General features: G+C 42.4%; 1 protein-coding gene across 2 annotated transcripts in view; it reads left to right on the forward strand.

The window, feature by feature from the left end:
• LOC120555927 (collagen alpha-1(XI) chain-like) overlaps window positions 1-18,873 on the forward strand; it is a 46,906-nt gene that overhangs the window by 17,648 nt on the left and 10,385 nt on the right. For both annotated transcript variants that reach the window (XM_039795140.1, XM_039795131.1), the window contains exons 6-44: window positions 323-445; window positions 1,639-1,758; window positions 1,855-1,983; window positions 2,112-2,159; window positions 2,823-2,864; window positions 3,077-3,139; window positions 3,222-3,296; window positions 3,920-4,003; window positions 4,137-4,193; window positions 4,916-4,969; window positions 5,083-5,136; window positions 5,236-5,289; window positions 5,377-5,430; window positions 5,510-5,563; window positions 5,849-5,893; window positions 6,567-6,620; window positions 7,477-7,521; window positions 7,605-7,658; window positions 7,747-7,791; window positions 7,867-7,920; window positions 8,058-8,102; window positions 9,377-9,430; window positions 9,749-9,793; window positions 9,969-10,130; window positions 10,606-10,659; window positions 10,765-10,818; window positions 10,908-10,952; window positions 14,488-14,541; window positions 14,682-14,726; window positions 14,801-14,854; window positions 15,809-15,862; window positions 16,523-16,576; window positions 16,817-16,924; window positions 17,567-17,656; window positions 17,778-17,831; window positions 18,193-18,300; window positions 18,424-18,531; window positions 18,634-18,687; window positions 18,808-18,861. In XM_039795140.1, coding sequence (XP_039651074.1) covers window positions 323-445; window positions 1,639-1,758; window positions 1,855-1,983; window positions 2,112-2,159; window positions 2,823-2,864; window positions 3,077-3,139; window positions 3,222-3,296; window positions 3,920-4,003; window positions 4,137-4,193; window positions 4,916-4,969; window positions 5,083-5,136; window positions 5,236-5,289; window positions 5,377-5,430; window positions 5,510-5,563; window positions 5,849-5,893; window positions 6,567-6,620; window positions 7,477-7,521; window positions 7,605-7,658; window positions 7,747-7,791; window positions 7,867-7,920; window positions 8,058-8,102; window positions 9,377-9,430; window positions 9,749-9,793; window positions 9,969-10,130; window positions 10,606-10,659; window positions 10,765-10,818; window positions 10,908-10,952; window positions 14,488-14,541; window positions 14,682-14,726; window positions 14,801-14,854; window positions 15,809-15,862; window positions 16,523-16,576; window positions 16,817-16,924; window positions 17,567-17,656; window positions 17,778-17,831; window positions 18,193-18,300; window positions 18,424-18,531; window positions 18,634-18,687; window positions 18,808-18,861 — 2,604 coding nt within the window. The remainder of the gene's footprint in view (window positions 1-322; window positions 446-1,638; window positions 1,759-1,854; window positions 1,984-2,111; window positions 2,160-2,822; window positions 2,865-3,076; window positions 3,140-3,221; window positions 3,297-3,919; window positions 4,004-4,136; window positions 4,194-4,915; window positions 4,970-5,082; window positions 5,137-5,235; window positions 5,290-5,376; window positions 5,431-5,509; window positions 5,564-5,848; window positions 5,894-6,566; window positions 6,621-7,476; window positions 7,522-7,604; window positions 7,659-7,746; window positions 7,792-7,866; window positions 7,921-8,057; window positions 8,103-9,376; window positions 9,431-9,748; window positions 9,794-9,968; window positions 10,131-10,605; window positions 10,660-10,764; window positions 10,819-10,907; window positions 10,953-14,487; window positions 14,542-14,681; window positions 14,727-14,800; window positions 14,855-15,808; window positions 15,863-16,522; window positions 16,577-16,816; window positions 16,925-17,566; window positions 17,657-17,777; window positions 17,832-18,192; window positions 18,301-18,423; window positions 18,532-18,633; window positions 18,688-18,807; window positions 18,862-18,873) is intronic.

The following is an 18,873-nucleotide window of genomic DNA, read 5'->3' on the forward strand; positions in this document are numbered from 1 at the left end:
ACTCCCTTCCATGTGTGTGGATGGGTGAAATAGAGTGAGAGGGAGATCTGTCTGTGGACTTATTGCACTGGCACCACTTGAGACCGAAAGCTCTGGAGACGATTAACTGCAGAGCAACTATAAAAGCAGCCCGCTATGTCACTTTGATCTGACTAAATGAACACACAGACATTGGGAAACAGATGCTCATGACATGTCAGTCGTGTAATTAATGACATATTGTACAGTGAGGAGCAGTGACATAATGTGCATTCCTAATATGGTTTGACTAATGTAGAGTCACAGATTTGCTCATTTGTTTGTGTGTGTTATTGTGACACAGGGAGACATCCAGCAGCTGCTGATCGTCGCTGACCCCAGGGCAGCAGAGACGTACTGTCAGGATTACATCCCAGACTGTGACGCACCTTTGTCCTACAACAGCATATTAGCTGAGGCCGTGGAGGTAAGCCACCTTCTTACAGCCTATCACAGAAGGCAGAGAGAGAGAGAGAGAGAGAGAGTTGAACCACATGTCAGCATGAACGCACAAAAAGCAATGGGACCCACGATAAAGTCTTTCAGTCTACCTGGTCCATTCCACACATAACACACGGTGTGAGGCATCTCAGGTGTTCAATGTTGTAAATCCAGACTGTCATTTTGAAAGCTTAGGAGCCCCCTAGGATTCCTTTGTAAGAGGAGAAACTATTACAGGTATTTATGGACAGTTTAGAAGGCAGATATGACAAAAAGATGAATGGTTTAATTATTTTCAGTAATACGTATATTCCCACTGGAAACTCCGGGTAACATAAATTAAAAGATCACTGTGGGCTGTGAAGAAACATGCGCTGCACGGAGAGTTATGCACTGAAATATCTTACCCTTAGTTTCATTTTGAGAAGCATCATTCAGCCGCCTCCAGCTGTTTATTTCCTTGCTGCCGGTGCCATACTTCCATTTTGAAATAAAGTAATAAATCATAAAAAGCTACTAGTGTCCACTGAGCTCTCACCCTCTCTTTCTTACTTAATTTCTCTCCTTCTCTTTATCCTTCGCTCCTCATATTACAACACCAAACATGGTTTTGTGTTCCAGGATACTTTGCCAGGTTCTTTGTGCCAATGTTTCACACTCCTGGGAAAGGTTTCAAATCCTCTTCCAGTGCTGCCGTTTGATTTATCCTCTTACAACTCAAAAACGCTCCAGGGTTCCTGGTTTATTGTGTTCAGTTTTATTGTAACACCATCAGAAATGCAATCAGCAGGAAGAAGCCAACGGAAAACATGGAATTTACACTCTCGTGTATTCTAATGATGACGAACGCTGATGAAGCCGTTATGCTTCAACAGGCTATCCTGAAGGAGCGAAAATAAAAAAAAAAAGACTGAACTGTATGTGTGGGTTGTGCCATGTATTTCTTGGCTTTTGCATTATATCTTTCATGTAACAGAGCAGTCAACCAGACAGGACCACTAGAGGAATCTAATATCTTAACAGGCATCCTCTATGTCCTAAAACTTACATTTCTGTTCTTTAAATCAATTATATTAATGTATTTCAATACCGAATGAATGTCCTGTAAATGTATAAACAAAATGTTACACATGCCTATATCATGCATCATCTCTGTTTTGATTCTTTTATGGTCTTCAGGTGGAGAGAGTACCCAAGAAACATGTGGTGGAGGAGTTTGAGGAGTTTGACTACAGTGACCTCTATGAAGACATCTCTGTTTCCACGGTGACTGCAGGTCCTAATGTCACCGAGTACGAGGTGAGACACTAAACATGAGTTTGGCTTTGTGCCTATGTGTGTTTTTATTTCCTTTTTGTCCCCCATTATTTGTCTCTGGGTGTATTTCTTGGACAGATCGTAGAGTACGAAGACTATGACAACACCACAGATTACTACCATGTGAACGAGTACGAATACCAGGAAGAATACGATGAGCGCTACGGACCGGCCGAGAGAGAACGGGAGTACTCTCTTAACACACAGGTACCAGCCGAACCATCACACAACAAGGGTTTGTGCAGTTGCACATAAAGGAATCCTGTGTAGAGAGTAGAAAACAACCCCCCGGGGCCTTATCCATCTACATTGAAGTTGTTCTTCCATCTCATTAGGATATACCAGAGAAAGGACAAAAAGGAGAGCCAAGCGTTTTGGGAGCGGTGAGAAAACACACACACACACACACCCACACACAAACACACACATGCTTAAAAACATACTCAAACAAGCTTGTATCTGTGTTTTAAGCCCCCATTGTCTCCTTCCAGGCAACGAACAGGGGCTTGATATTGTCCTTAAAATGTTTTGAAAACCGCATTAAACGTATCTACAGCATTGAGTATCAAAAACAGTTAAGTACTCAAAGAAAGGCATTAAATGCTTGGTCGAATTCTTGTTTTCTACCATCAGAAATTACCATGGTTACTATCCCTTAATGTCCCTGGTTGTTTTAGGGCATTGTGGTCAGTGCAGTAAATCTGGATATTTTATTTTTTTATTTTATTTCTTTGTTTGATTTTTGCGTCAATGTGAAGAAGTACTTTGGTTTTTCAGCTGTTTAATTTGCTTTTCTTTAATCCATAAACAATTAATTTTTTTAGAGAAAGTTAGGAAGGAATTGATTGTCATATCCATCAAAATGTCACTAGTGCAATTCAAACGATGACAAAAATGTACAAAAAACAACGTACGGTATATAAGAGTAACATGTTCCACTCAGTATATATGTTGGTCCCATTTTTTATTGGGTCTGTTGAATTCTCAAATATTAGTAATGTCCTCAATCATCAGCGAAAAAGTTTATTTCTGTGAAATTTCTGCAGGGAACGCAGGTTACTGGACCACACGGGCCACCAGGACCTGAGGTTAGTGCATTTTGTTGCATGATATGTAACTTTAAACACCTTTCATTTCAGTATTCAGGTAAGGCACCTGTGTTGCATGTGTGAAAAGATGGACATAAGTGCAACTGCAGTGACTTTTAATATGGAAATTGAAGCTTGCAATTAAATATATAATAATGTATATAATTCCATCTAACTCAGCTGGCTTTTTGTGTTTTTTTGTCTCTGTGCAGGGAGAGCCAGGGCCTGCTGGAGTCACAGGGCCAGTAGGACCTCGAGGAGACCTCGGGGAGCTGGTGAGGACTGTCCTCTGTTTGCTGTGTAAGTCCACCACATTTTGGCGCGTCTCCATAACTGTCTTCCTCTGTCCCCTCTCAGGGCCCTCCAGGGCGGCCAGGCCTTAACGGAGCTGATGGAATACCGGGCCCCCCAGGAAACATCATGCTTATACCGGTAACATGAAGATACTTTAGTGTTGCCTGAGGCCTTACAGGCTGCAGTGATGTTGCTATGGCAGTTATTTGGTCCTCTTAACCCTTAACAGGGCTTTGGGGCAAATGGGAATGTTTGAATGTCATAACTGAGAAATGGGCTGCCTCAGGATACATACATCACCTGGCCGCCCTCACTGAGAGCTCACATATCAAGTTCAATAACATTTTAAACCAAACATTTAAATTCAGCTTTTCAAAATGCTTTTGTATATATTAGTTTGGTCTAATTGTTGTGTCAACTGTGGTCAGAAAGCACTTCATTATTTTTTTAAACTTAAAATTAAGTTTTAAACTTTAAACTTAATTGGTTGTTGATTTGGGTTGACATCTGGTGACTGTGAGGGTCTTGAATAGTAATGCTACGTATTGGCCACTGGGTGGTGTACTGAGTTTGACTTAAAAGCATTGCATATTGTGTGTGTGTGTGTGTGTGTGTGTGTGTGTGTGTGTGTGTGTGTGTGTGTGTGTGTGTGTGTGTGTGTGTGTGTGTGTGTGTGTGTGTGTGTGTGTGTGTGTGTGTGTGTGTGTGTGTGTGTGTGTGTGTGTGTGTGTGTGTGTGTGTGTGTGTGTGTGTGTGCGCAGTTCCAGTCAGGTGGTCATCCAAAGGCAGGTACTGTGGTTTCTGCGCAGGAGGCGCAGGCTCAGGCCATCCTACAGCAGACCAAGGTACACAACCTTCTGAATTATTACTATTACATCACACACAGAGTTCTTGTATAACTACTGCTGTGTGTGTGTGTGTATGTGTGTGTGTGTGTGTGTGTTGTTGTTGTCTGACTCCATCTTCCTCCTTTTCTAGCTGGCTATGAAGGGCCCTCCAGGGCCACTCGGCCTCAGGGGAAGACCTGGACCACTGGTGAGTGAGAAATGCAGCTGCTTGAGTTTCTCCTAAATCAGAAGATGGAAAGCTGCAGGTTGCTATTGAATGGACTGCAACTGGATATGTCATTTGTTTCGTCTAAATATGAATGTGGATAACGTTAGTGATATTGAGATGCTTGCTACACTTGCATTTCTAGGGATGAATCGGCGAAAACACGTTTTATTCCTTCGTTCTAACGCCGCTGGTCGCTCTCTCTCTTCAGTCCCTCTCGGTCTCGCTTGACCATTTGACGTTACCGTGCTTCCGGGCGGTCGTTGAGGCTCTGTCTAAAACTCTACCATTTCAACCAGCTGTTTGTAACATGGAAAATAAAATGGATTATTGGATCATTTTATTTCTGTAGTTTATAGCTGACTTCACCAGCTGAGTCTCTATTGGCTGTTGAAACAGGTGACGTCCCTAACGTTCTAAAACCAGCCTCTGTGACTTGAACAGCTGAGTCGCAGCGTAACCATCAGCTGGCTTGAGTCGAGCTGAGACGGTCCGGTTCAGACCGCTGGAACTTATCCCTGCGACGTTCTAAAACCGTTTTGTCTGGTCGCGAATCTTTGGATAAAGTTCCTGTGGTGGAAAATTCCAATTAGGTAGATTCATACAGTACACACACACACACACACACACACACACACACACACACACACACACACACACACACACACACACAGACAACTGATTGTGAACTTTCTTCTCCCCAGGGTGCACCAGGTCCCTCTGGGCTAAAAGGGAACAATGGAGATGCGGGGCCAAAGGTGAGTTAGCTGGTTGTCATGGCAACAAACACTCAGCAACTCACTCCTTTTCATAACACTTGAACTCATTTGAGAACCAGCTCAACTGCTCTCTTCCCACCTTTTCTCCCTAGGGTCCTCCAGGGCATGGAGGTATGCCAGGTCAGAACGGACGAGCCGGGAAAAAGGTGAGACTGAAAAGACTGCAGTCTTTTCTGATTAAATATCTTCTGTTGACAGGGACGAGTCTTGCATGTTTAACTTGTTTGTGTGTGTGTGTCTATAAGGGTCGAGCCGGTTCAGACGGAGGCCGTGGTGCGATAGGAGAAGCTGGAGCAAAGGTGAAAAAAATCTAATGTCACGGTCACACTGTTGACTTACTGACTGCTCTTCTTAAAATATGAACTAATACATCTCTTTTTTCTCAGGGGGATAGAGGGTTTGATGGCTTACCAGGTCTCCCTGGAAACAAAGGGCATAATGTAAGTTATCTGACTGAATGAGTGATAAGCAGATATTTCACAATACTGATTGACAACTTCTATGCGTGTGTATTCTCAGGGGGAGAGGGGTAAGCCGGGCCCTGTAGGTCTTTCTGGAGAGCCAGGTGAAAAGGTGAGAGGTCACTGCAGTTGTGTGTATTCATGTTTGTGTTTACAGTATGTATTTACATTACATGTCATTTAGCAGACGCTTTTATCCAAAGCGACTTACAATTGCTATATATCAGAGATCGCACACCTCTGGAGCAACTAGGGGTTAAGTGTCTTGCTCAGGGACACAATGGTTGATGTATCGCAGTGGGAATCGAACCTGGATATCCCACGCCATAGGCATGGGTCATATCCACTGCGCCATCATCACCCCACAAGATATACTTATGTTTGTGTTTTTTCACAGGGCTCTGAGGGGCCATCTGGGCCAAGAGGACAACCAGGTGATGCTGTAAGTGTTTACACACTATCAGAAAACACACATATACACAATCAATGGCTTGTTTAAATCCACTACATTTTTACTTAATGTGACATTAGTCTTAAACACAATTATGTATATATTTAATTATGGCTGTTATTCTACCACACAGACACAGACCCCCACACTGTGTATTTATACAAATGAGGACCCTCATTTACATATGTGTATTCCCGTGCTTAAACTTAAACATGCCAAAGTCCAACTCTTGCCCGAATAGTCTTTGCTTTCTTGCACAGAGTTAGAAGAGAAGATCAATAACACTCTCATAGTACTGTCATTATAACTAAGATTTCTTAAATCTTTTAATTTTTATTCTATGAAACTCCTAAAGAAGGTACAGTGTATGGATTAAATAAAACAAAATAAATCCCATGTCTCCTATCCTTACATTTCTGTTTAATGATGCTTGTTACAGTATTACACACAGATACTGTGGATTCCCATGCACTGTACATATATATCAACATAAAAGAGTCCCTATTTCCTTACCTTAACCCTAAAACCAAATCTTGATCCTTAAACAACCATATGCTGAAGAAGTGAGGATCAGCCAAAGCATTCAGTCTTTCCAAAACTGTTGTCACTCTTATAGATCTACTAATGAAATCTCATTATATGTAACTGTGACGTTGTATTTCAGGGTTCAAGAGGGCTGACTGGACCCAGAGGTCGTCCGGGTCCCCCAGGCCAGCCTGTAAGTGGGAAATGTACACTTTTTTACCTCTGCGCGCCACCGCACACACACACACACACACACACACACACGTTACCGTTTGTAACATTAAAAGGCATAAGATACCAGTAATTGTCCTGCTCTCTAGCCTCTGTGTTTATCCATACAGGGAAAATGAGGCTCTTCTCATTACCAACATAAATCCTGCCGTAGTGTCACTATCAGACGATGCCACATTGTAATGCCTAATCATGATCTTACTTTGGTTCTTCATTTGTTTACATGATGTTATGTAAATCTTATCTCATCTGATAAAATGACTGTCTTCCTGCCAAATACAACATCTCCAAACACCCCAAGCAGTTTCTTTGTAATTTGCATTTGTGGAAACACTAGTTAGCACTTGTAAGAAACTGACTTACATCTGAGCACATCGAGGAAGCACTTTTTCTTTTGTATAAAATACATATTTTTGCTTGGAGTTGGTTAATTGAGCGTTAAACGCCTCAAGCAAGGAGGTAGTATCACAAAAATCATCAGGGTGGCTGATCATTTTTGAGTTTCATTTAGTTGTTGCCCCAGGAGGCTCATGTTACAAGTCTCTGGTGAAAATATGTTAATGATACAAGGCAATGCACCCTCCTTGTATCCTTTCTTCAGACAGCTAGACAGGAAAATAAAATATGTTTTTATGAATGGAGGGTACTGCCAGAAAATAAACCCTATACATTTTAGCAGTATAGAGTTGGCAGCTCACAGTCTGCTTTTAAAAAAAATAAATTCTCCTCCAGTGTCCTATTACTTTGTAATATAAAAATGCTCCTGTGCTTTCACTTAAGGACGCAGAAGTATTAACTCTTCCTTTCTCTCCTCACAGGGCATTCGAGGAATTGACGGGGTTCAAGGTTCAAAGGGAAACATAGTGAGTATAATATAGATAGTAGTAAAGACAGGAGAGCCTGAAAACAAACTACTTCCCATGACATCATTTCCTGTATGTAACAGGGAGCCCTAGGAGACATCGGAGCATCTGGACAGCAAGGCAACCCTGGCATTGTGGTATATGCAATGAACACAGACTCACAAAAACAACTCAGTTGCCTAAATGCATACACAGAAAAACACTAATGCTCCATCTCTCCTACAGGGTTTCCCTGGTCCTCAGGGGTTAGTAGGGCTGCCAGGAGAGAAGGTAAGACACTTTTATTAGGATTTTTAACTTTGGGGTGAAGGAGTCGGGATTGATTGACTGATCTTTGTTTTCCAGGGGCCTCAAGGGAAGAAAGGGATGCAGGGCTTACCTGGAAACGACGGGCCCTCAGTAAGTACATGCATGTTTGTACTCATGTGCGTCTGAGGTCTCCTATTGACACAACGCATTCTCTGGTCCCTAATCCTTACCTTAACATCACAACTACATGCCTAACTACATATATTAACACGCCCTCTTGTCAACAGGGTCACCCCGGAAGAGAAGGTACTCCAGGTGAAAAAGGAATGCCGGTAAGTCTGTTGTACGCATATACAGTATCTGTGTTTGTGTACAATGCATGCATGTTGTGTTGCTGTTGTCAAAGTTAACAAGAAGGATTAAAGAAACAAGTTATAACATTTTAATTAGTGAGTTTTAGAGGTGCCGGTAGCCAGATTTTGTAACTTTCTGACAGAGCCAGGCCAGCTGTTTCTCCCTCTTTCCAGACTTTGTGCTAAGCTAAACTAACTGGCTGCTGGCTGTAGCATCTTATTTAACGGACAGATATCAGAGCTGTGTCAATCCTCTCATCTAACTTGAAGAAAGAAAACTAATAATGGTATTTCCCAAAATGTCGAACTGTTCCTTTAGTGTTTGAAAAAATGTATGTATGCATGTGCGTGCATTTATGTATTTTTTGGTAACTTGTGTGTGTCAGATGTTAATTATACAGGGTTTTGTGCAGGATGCATGACTGAAGTAATGAATCCAATATCATATTAGTGCACCCTGTCTACAAGAGTGTTAATAAAACGCATGTGTCTGTGTTATTTATCTGTGCATCTGTGTCTGTTAATGAGTGAATGGGCTGTGCAGTATTGCAGTATTTCAGGCTAATATAGGAGGATCAGACCAGATTTGGGGTTTTGCTTGACTGCTTTCATTGCAATCTGGCTTTCCTTCTCACTCCTTTCTCACACATTTTCACCTTCACAAATACACACACACAAACACACGCTCGCACACCTCATCCTTTCTCTTAATTTAATGCCTTAAATTAACATATTGGTGCAGAACGGAGACGCACACCTTGCCTTCATTAGAACCAGGCTAATTTCCGACTCCTCTCCTCTGCTTGTTTCCCTTCATCACTTCATCACAAAGTTTAATGCCATGAACAGTTGGCTGCCTCTACTTGTCGGTATAGCAACAGAGCCACCCTTGGACCAGCTTGTTGGTGTGTGTGGGGACAAGGATTGGTGGTTTGTGTCAGTTTGGGTCACATCAAATTATAATGGACTGCATGTTCCATTAGTTGCTATATTCGCCAGATTACTGATGAAGCTCTTCTGGGAGCTCCTTAAGCGTTATTCGAATCTGTATTTGTATGAAAGTGTGAATGAGTGTATTGGTAAGAAGATAGGAACTCTATCTCCTCTGTGTGTGTGTGTGTGTGTGTGTGTGTGTGTGTGTGTGTGTGTGTGTGTGTGTGTGTGTGTGTGTGTGTGTGTGTGTGTGTGTGTGTGTGTGTGTGTGTGTGTGTGTGTGTGTGTGTGTGTGTGTGTGTGTGTGTGTGTATTTGTAGGGTCCTTCAGGAGTGCAGGGGCCTGTTGGATACCCTGGACAGCGAGGAGTCAAGGTATGAAATGCAAAATATTCTTGCTATTGTGTAATAAATAAAAAGAACAACATGTTTGTCCGAATGAAATAAGGCTGTATCTTGTAGTTCTAAAAAAGTTAACTTTTTTGGAAGACCTAACCGCCTGGCCATCATGTAACCAAAAGATCAAGCAGGTATTGGTTTTCACTGCCAACAGTCAGGTTTAATGGAAAGCATGGTAGCAATTTGATATGCTTGCCACCTTGTGAAGATGTCATGAACAGCCTGTGATCAAATATAATGTTTTTTCAGTTTTCTTGTTGACTTCCTGTTTTTTTTTTCTCTCCTGTTTGACAGGGAGCAGATGGAATCAGAGGATTAAAGGGAAGCAAAGGCGAAAAGGTGAGAGTCTGTGTCCATTCAGGATGTATTGGTGTCTGAAAATAACATATTACCCTCACAGAACAACTACAGTATGCATGCAAGTGTTTTTCACTACCATCTGTGATTTTATGTTGTCTGTTAAACTGGATTTTCTGTCTGTCTTTCTGTCTCCTCCAAATCATTCTGTCTGCAGGGAGAGGATGGTTTCCCAGGAGCCAAAGGGGAGATGGGAGCAAAGGGGGACGATGGAGAAAATGGAGCTATAGGTGCACGAGGAGAAGATGGGACTGAGGGGCCCAAAGGACAGATGGGTCCTCAAGGAGAAGCTGGCCCTTCTGGCACTTCTGGAGAGAAGGTACAGAGCTCAAAATTAATAAAATAAATGTATGCTTAACTGAATATGTACAACAAAACTGTACAACGACAACTTAAAGCTTTAGCTTGTAACTTTTTGATATTAATGAACGTCCGTTACATTCACGCCATTGCCAAATGAGTTGCTACAAAGCTAATTAAGACTATCCGCTCCACACAACTCTCTCTGGATTTCTCAGTATGGCTATGTTCACAAGATTGTGTTGTCCGGGGACTTTCCCACGCAAAAGCTTGAGTGAAGATTATTACCTCTTCTGAAGAGTCCATCATGTTTATTTAATCCTCCATGTCCTCCTTGGCTACTAGCAACTGCATGGGGGCGCGTGTGCTATCACGTAGGGCTTGTATCATGGGGACGCGCTGACAATTTTGTTGTCATTACTTAGAATTCCTCATGGGGGCGACAGAAACTACGCACTATAGCTTAAAGAGTCACGCTGTCTCTCTCTTTTTAGGGGAAACTGGGAGTTCCTGGGCTGCCGGGATATCCAGGACGACTAGGGCCCAAGGTAAAATAAATGAAATTATCAATGATCGATTAAATTAATCTAAACAAGTTACAGATATAGTAGATATAATGAACTAAATGTGTGCACCTTCCTCCTCTTGTTCAGGGCTCTGATGGATTTCCTGGTCCAATGGGAGCTGCAGGAGAGAAAGGGAAGAAAGTGAGTAGAGGGTTTAACATCAGGATGATATTGCGTCAGGAAATCAGACTTTTTTCCTATAATGTCCTGTCTTTTGTGGTGTTACCCAGGGTCCTCCAGGACAGCCAGGAGCCGCAGGCCAGAGGGGTCCGAATGTGAGTGTTGTGTCTCAAAACATTCCCTAGCACAGAAAGTGAGCTATTTTCAAAAAGCAGGCCACACGCCAAAATAATTTTACAGCATGTTCAGCTCCTTATACAGTTTCCAGAATGCACTTTTAAGATCAGGTGAGTCAGATGTCTAAAAATAGAGCGATGAAGTCATGCCCCCTCTCCTAGCTATCCTCTCTTCCATTTGCTTTTTTTTGTAGAGGCTCACTTTAATTGATATTTCTGTCCATATTGTGAGCTATTGCACTGACACGACACTGGCAAGTAAAATGTAAACCCCTTGTAAAAAATATATTAGCATTCAACTACAGCTCCCAGCTTTGACATTGTACTAAAGATCAATGGGATGTTGTATATGTTGTTAAATTCTAAGTGTAATTTTACTGTATCTGGGTTTAGATGACATAGTATTTAAATTTAGTATCCATTACAGCAGATTAGGTATGAACATACTTGGAGAATATGGAGTAGCATCACTACACTTTTGGTTCACTCTCGCAACTCTCATAACATTGTTTTTGGCTACAGCAGGCTGCTGTTTTCAGCTAAAAAGCTGAAAAAACAATTGTACACTTCCTGCCCAGCACCAAACGGCAGACAGACTCAGTTAGCAACTTACTGGTGAACACAGTGGAGCATTTAGCAGCTAAAGAGCCAGACATTTCCCTCAAGAGTTGTTGGAGACCAAAAACAGAGCTAAAAGAGAGTCAGAAACATGACTCCTAATGAATGCTAATATTGCTCCATGTCTGTTGGATGTGTAAATAGGCAACAGTTTGCCAACAAGTTTGCCATCTTAAAGGGATAGTTTGGATCTTTTGCATGGGGTTGTATGAGGTACTTATCCATAGTCAGTGTATTAGCTACAGTAGAGTAGATGCAAAAGAAAAGAAAAGAAAAGCAGACAGGAGTAGTGACAAGGAAGCTAAGCTGTACTGCTCTCAGCAAAACGTATTTTAGCCACCTAAACCCTGACATCAGACAGCCATTTATGATAAGTTACTGAAGCCGTTATATCCTCTATGATGTCCTTAAAGCTACCAAACTCTGAAACAGAAACTATTGTTGTGGATTTCTCTATGTAAGACTTACTTAACTTAAAGGTCCCAATGACATGCTGCTCTTTGGATGCTTTTATATAGGCCTCAGTGGTCCCCTAATACTGTATCTGAAGTCTCTTTTATATAGACCTTAGTGGTCCCCCAATACTGTATCTGAAGTCTCTTTTATATAGACCTTAGTGGTCCCCTAATACTGTATCTGAAGTCTCTTTTATATAGACCTTAGTGGTCCCCCAATACTGTATCTGAAGTCTCTTTTATATAGACCTTAGTGGTCCCCTAATACTGTATCTGAAGTCTCTTTTATATAGACCTTAGTGGTCCCCTAATACTGTATCTGAAGTCTCTTTTATATAGGCCTCAGTGGTCCCCTAATACTGTATCTGAAGTCTCTTTTATATAGGCCTCAGTGGTCCCCTAATACTGTATCTGAAGTCTCTTTTATATAGACCTTAGTGGTCCCCTAATACTGTATCTGAAGTCTCTTTTATATAGGCCTCAGTGGTCCCCTAATACTGTATCTGAAGTCTCTTTTATATAGGCCTCAGTGGTCCCCTAATACTGTATCTGAAGTCTCTTTTATATAGGCCTCAGTGGTCCCCTAATACTGTATCTGAAGTCTCTTTTATATAGACCTCAGTGGTCCCCTAATACTGTATCTGAAGTCTCTTTTCCGAAATTCAGCCTTGGTGCAGAATTACAGCCACTAGAGCCAGTCCCACAATGAGCTTTCCTTAGGATGTGCCATTTCTGTGTCTGAAGCTATTGTGGAGGAGAGAGGGGGGGCAAGGTGGAGGGTGGGGGTGTGGCCTTGACCAACTGCCACTTTTCTCGTTTGAAAGCCATGATGTCTCTCTCTTTCATGGGTGGGCCAAATTCTCTGGGCGGGCAAAGCAGAGAAAGGGGAGGTGACCTTGCTCCTTATGACCTCATAAGGAGAAGATTCCAGATCGGCCCATCTGAGCTTTCATTTTCTCAAAGGCAAAATGTTAAAAAAAACCTCATAAAGTGAAATGTTCATGCCATGGGACCTTTAATTAATTATTCAAGGAGACCAAGATGGTGATATAATAAGGACCTTTATTAAAACAAAAGCTCCTGAGTTCACTCTGCAGAGTATCACTAAAGACATTCTAAAAGCATGCAGTACTTTATACATTGGGGATGGATTTAATCGCACAGCATAGTACGTCATCTGACAGCACGTTTGTCATCATAGGCCCTTGCCCAGAAGTTATAACAGACCATTGTTTATCAAGGCCCTCTTGTGGACTGTAGTAAACTCTCTGTCCTCTTAAACGACCTGCGCACTTCCTGTTACCAGAATTTTACCTAGCAGAACACAACAGTTGCTGGTCTACTGCTGCCTCAGTCATTTGGTTGGTTAGTTAGTTAGTTTTAATGTGTAACTTTGGTGTTTTAAAAGAGTATGAACTAACAAAACTAACAAACAAACTAACTGATTGAGGCAGTGGTGGACCAGCAACTCCTGTGTTGTGTAAGGTTAAGGTACAGTTTTTGTCAAAGGAGTCTGGTGGTTTTGAAGAGAGCGATATAACAGCTTCAGTTCCCCCTCATAAAGGGCTGTCTGGCGGCATTGTAAAGCTGTTAAAATATTCTAAATATAGCCTACACTTAAACTGATATTGATTTTTTTAGGCAGGCCTTTTTTTAAATTACATTTTTGCTGTGTGGCACCGTCCATAGCAGTCCAGCTAAGCTCCCTTGTGGGTACTCCTGCCTGCTTCTCCAAACTGGGGGCATGCCGACTGCCATCTACTGAAGATAATTACCTCATACAACCCCACTTCAAAAGATCCAAACTATCCCTTTAACTTAAAAGGTGATGATGCGTCACTGTACATGTTTACATGCACACCAATATTCCACTATTATTCTGAATATGACAATATTCCGAATTTGATGGGAGGAATGAAAGGGGACCGCGTGGTCCAACAAGTCTGCCACCGGTGGAAAACGTTGAAAAAAACATTTTGCAGGGCTGAATGTAAACAGGAATCTAAGTGGAATATTCACCTTCATTAGCCATGTAAACAGCTTAGTCGGAATATCGTCTTTTTCGGGAAAAGGGCAAAAAAACAGAATCTTGTGTGCATGTAAACGTAGTCAGTGTTGTGTTTGCAGCTTGGTTCTGCTGCCCCATGTGGCCCAAAAAAATCTATTCTTTAAACAGTTTTAAAACTTGACAATATACCTGAGATGTTGTTGATGTTAGCCTTCACCATTGTCACCTTAAAATCACAATGTTGCAGATCTCGGAGTCATCACTGTGTTTATTGAACCATTAACCGAATCAGTCCCTGGACGTTCACTGTATAGTTGGTCACTACCTACTGAACTGAAAATTGGTTTAAACCACACCTTCTGTCTCAGGTCAGTAAAAGTTCATGGCTGTCTTGGGTTTAGTCTCACACGTTTTTTTTTTCTTTTTTCGGCAGGGTGCTCGAGGTGGCAGAGGCGCAAAAGGGCCTACAGGGAAATCAGGAGAAAAGGTCAGCTGACTCTCCTCTCAGCCAATAGTAACACTCTGTCGATCATTGTTATTTGGTGAATACACCAGCCCCATTAGCCATGCTTCACCAAGTTTCTATCTGTCATGGCTTACATGTTCTTCTTCACTCCATTTCCAAAGGGTGTCTCAGGACAGGATGGGCCTTCAGGATCTCCTGGAGAAATGGTAAGAAAAACACTGTTAATGTATGTTATTAGTTGATGGATCGCCTGTTATAATGGCTGGTTATGTTTTTTAAGGGGCCTCAAGGGCCGCAAGGAAGGAATGGAGAGTCAGGACCTAAAGGATCAAGCGTGAGTTGTGAGATAACACACAGACACACACATACAAATTTAAAATTGATTCATTAGTCATAATCTGTATTTGTAATTTATCAGGATAAAGATTTACTTCACCACTCCACCCAATCTTCTCTTTTTTGGGGGGACAAATCATATAAATATAAAACACTACATTTGCATAGTATACTGGCAAATAAACACTTATATTGTACAGCTAAGGATAATTTCTCAGCTAAACACAGTAGGTATACTTCTTTCCCATTGCTAAAATCTCTGTTGCTCCTTTTTTCCAAAACAGTTTTATTGTTTCTTATCAATTATTTTTATTTGTTTTAGTTTAATGTTGAAGATAACAACCACAATCCACGTACTGTACAGTTCAGTCTTAAGTCTCAACGTTACATACAGAAGAAAACAACAACAAGAATTTTCAACTTCAAGCCTTTACAGTGAAAACCCAATCTTCCAAAAATACAAAAGGTCCCAAACCTTTGGCAAACATAGACAGTATCTGATTTGTTTCAGCCCAGTTTCTATTTTGTATCGGGGCTCGGATGGCAGGTGGTATTTTGTTGTGGTGCAGGCTGCATGGTGCCAATATTTCATACTGCTGCAGGTGTCATCAAAATAAATCATCAAAAGAAAATTCTGATTGAGAAAGGACTACAAAAAAATCCTCATCATATGCTGCTATAAACTGCCTCTGTTGCTCTGCAGGGGGCAGTTCCTGCAGTTGTATTTGAATATTCGACCGCTCAATAAATAAAATGCTGGCAGTTTATATCCTGAGCGCCCATTAATTTCTCACCTTGGTCTTTGCAAATGTATATGTGTGTGTGTGTGTGTGTGTGTGTGTGTGTGTGTGTGTGTGTGTGTGTGTGTGTGTGTGTGTGTGTGTGTGTGTGTGTGTGTGTGTGTGTGTGTGTGTGTGTGTGTGTGTGTGTGTGTGTGTGTGTGTGTGTGTAGGGTCCTGCTGGGAAAGACGGACTTCCAGGTCACCCAGGTCAAAGAGGAGAGCCGGTGAGTGAAGTCAAATTGCATGAAAGTCATTTTTTTGTTTTTGAGTTTCTGAAATGTATTCTTCCATCGTTTATGTTCCTCTTTTCTGTAAATAATTGATGTCAATTTGAAATTAGATTTTGGGTATGAGGGAGAACATGTGTAAATAGCAATTGGGAAGCGGGTCGATTTTATAATCATTGATTTGCGGACATTGGGTGGGATTAAATAACGTTTATACCTCTTCTCACTCCTTTTGGGATCTGTAAACAGATCGTCAAGTATTCACAATTTCTTTTGTTGTAATTATTAATTTATTGTCTTGTTATTTGTTTATTATGATTTGTTTTGTTTTTATTTCTTGTCTGCTGTTTCTGTTCTTTACATATTCTAAATAAACACTTTCAATCTACAATAAAAAAAGATCATCAGTGGGTGTGGCCGGGTTGGCTCAGTGGTAGAGCAGGCGCACATATACTAAGAGGTTTATGCCTCGATGCAGAGATCCAGGGTTACGATTTCCTGCATGTTTTCCCCTTCTCTCTCCCCTTTCTCACCTAGCTGTCCTGTCAAATTAAAGGCAGAAAAGCCCCCCAAAAAATCATCAGTTACTGCATGTTGGGAAATGGTCTTCACACACACAACAATATGTTTTCTACCCATCTTTTTCTGTGACTGCAGGGATTCCACGGGAAGACGGGACCTCCAGGACCCTCGGGTGTTGTGGGGCCACAGGTGAGCTCAACTATGTGATTACGTAATATTCCTCCGGGCTTGTGCTCCATGTCTGTATTGGTGTAATTGATCCAATCACCTGTGTGTGTGTGTGTGTGTGTGTGTGTGTGTGTGTGTGTGTGTGTGTGTGTGTGTGTGTGTGTGTGTGTGTGTGTGTGTGTGTGTGTGTGTGTGTGTGTGTGTGTGTGTGTGTGTGTGTGTGTGTGTGTGTGTGTGTGTGTGTGTGTGTGTGTGTTTCAGGGAAAATCAGGTGAACCCGGTCCAACAGGGGACCGGGGTCACCCAGGGACACCAGGTGTACCTGGAGAGCACGGTTTACCTGGGGTTGCTGGGAAGGAAGGTGGAAAGGTGGGTCCACACAGTCACTCACACATCATCATGATCATCTAAAGGCGCTTACCCACTGCTCGTACCAGCTCTGCTCTGCTCGACTCGACTCGACCGCGGTGCCCCGTCCTCCATTTTCCATTGCAGATTTAGTACCGCCTCATGCGTGAGGCGACTGTGGCTGGTCGTCATTGCGCCGCCACAGGAAACTGCCTTGACCTAACGCGACACACACACAGAACGTCAAAGGTGTGTTGTTTTTGACTCTCGGCGGCTGTTGCCACGGCCAGAAGACAAATTTAGTTTCAAAAGAAGCTGGAGGCAGCAAAAAAAACACCGCTGGCTAAACTATTTAAAAATGGCGGGTTTGTTCAGGACAGTCCCGTCTGTAGCTAGCAATGATGACGCAGCGATTAGTGACAATTCTCTCCGACCAATCAGTAGTCTTCTCGTCACCTTTTGGATTCGCCTCAGCTCGCTTGGAACCTCGACGGAGGGGATACTATAAAAAGTACCTGTTAGCTTGTACCAGGTACCTTTTTTCATAATGGAAAAACAAAAAAGGCGAGTAGAGTCGAGGCGAATCAAGCAGGTACCATGTAGAGTCATAATCAAGTCTTTGTGTGTGTGTTTTAATTGTATTATGTTGTTTTTGTGTCTCAGGGCGATCCAGGTTTACCTGGGACATTTGGGAAGAATGGCCCTACAGGACTGAAAGGGTTCAGGGGGAGCAGAGGAGCCCCTGGAGATATGGTAACGCACACAGAATGATGCACACAAAGACACATTCACCACACTCTATACAAATTACTTGATTTCTTTATATCATAAGTGATACAAGCTACATAGTAAAAATGATGTGTGATCAATCCAGGGACCTCCTGGTCTGAAAGGCGGATCCGGACCTACTGGATCACCAGGAGCCATAGTGAGTGACAGTACATCTCTTTCTGTGTTCCCATAGTTCATAGTTCATGATGTCCCCTGAATCGGTTTGGGAAATGAAAGCATATTTCTTCAGTTACATTTTTTCTTTTGTTTCCAGCGCAAAACTTTACACAAGACCAATGAAACCATGATCAATTGATTTCCACTGACCAAATTCATAATTTCAATATAGTCAATCAACATCTTTTCAACTACGTATTTTGTCATGTATTATAATTGAAAGCAGTATCAAGCAGTATATGTGATTCCAGCAGTTTTTATGCCTCCATCATTTTTCGCCTTCATTGCCTAAGTACTTTTAATTGCCGAGACGTTCAAAGACCAACACGTCCTGTGTGTAGGGGTCGACAGGTGAGAGGGGCCCTCCGGGACCAGCAGGTGCCATTGGACAGCCTGGTCGGGCCGGAGCGATCGGAGGACCTGGACCAATGGGAGAGAAGGGCGAGCCTGTAATGATATCTCCTTTTTTCTGCATTGCTGTATTTAGTAGTTATTTTGTGTGTGTGTATGTGTGTGTGTGTGTATTTGGCTTGTATGCAGAATAACACATGTTGAATGTATTAATGTTCCAGGGAGAAAAGGGTCCGATTGGACCAGCAGGTCAGGATGGAGATCAGGGACCTGTAGGGATGCTTGGGGCTATGGGCCCTGCAGGACCTCCAGGAGACGACGGGGATAAGGTGAACTGGGTGTGTCTGTGAGTCAGTGAGGCAAAGAGAGAGTGTGTGTTTGTCCTGTGGCGATACATTGTGTCTCCTCTGTGTGTGTTTGTATGTCCACAGGGAGAGCAGGGAGAATCTGGGCAGAAAGGCAGCAAAGGAGACAAAGGGGAAGCCGTGAGTCTGAAGCTGAAGAAGTACATCAACATGGACTGTCCTCCATAACCAGAGTAGATCTAATCATGTCTGAATGTCTCTCTCTCTCTCTCTCTCTCTCTCCCCCCTCTTCCCCCACAGGGCCCCTCAGGCCCTGCTGGCACTCAAGGTGTAATTGGTCAGCCAGGACTTCCGGTGAGTCTTCTC

Source organism: Perca fluviatilis, chromosome 1, assembly GCF_010015445.1.
Source record: "Perca fluviatilis chromosome 1, GENO_Pfluv_1.0, whole genome shotgun sequence".
NCBI lineage: Eukaryota > Metazoa > Chordata > Actinopteri > Perciformes > Percidae > Perca > Perca fluviatilis.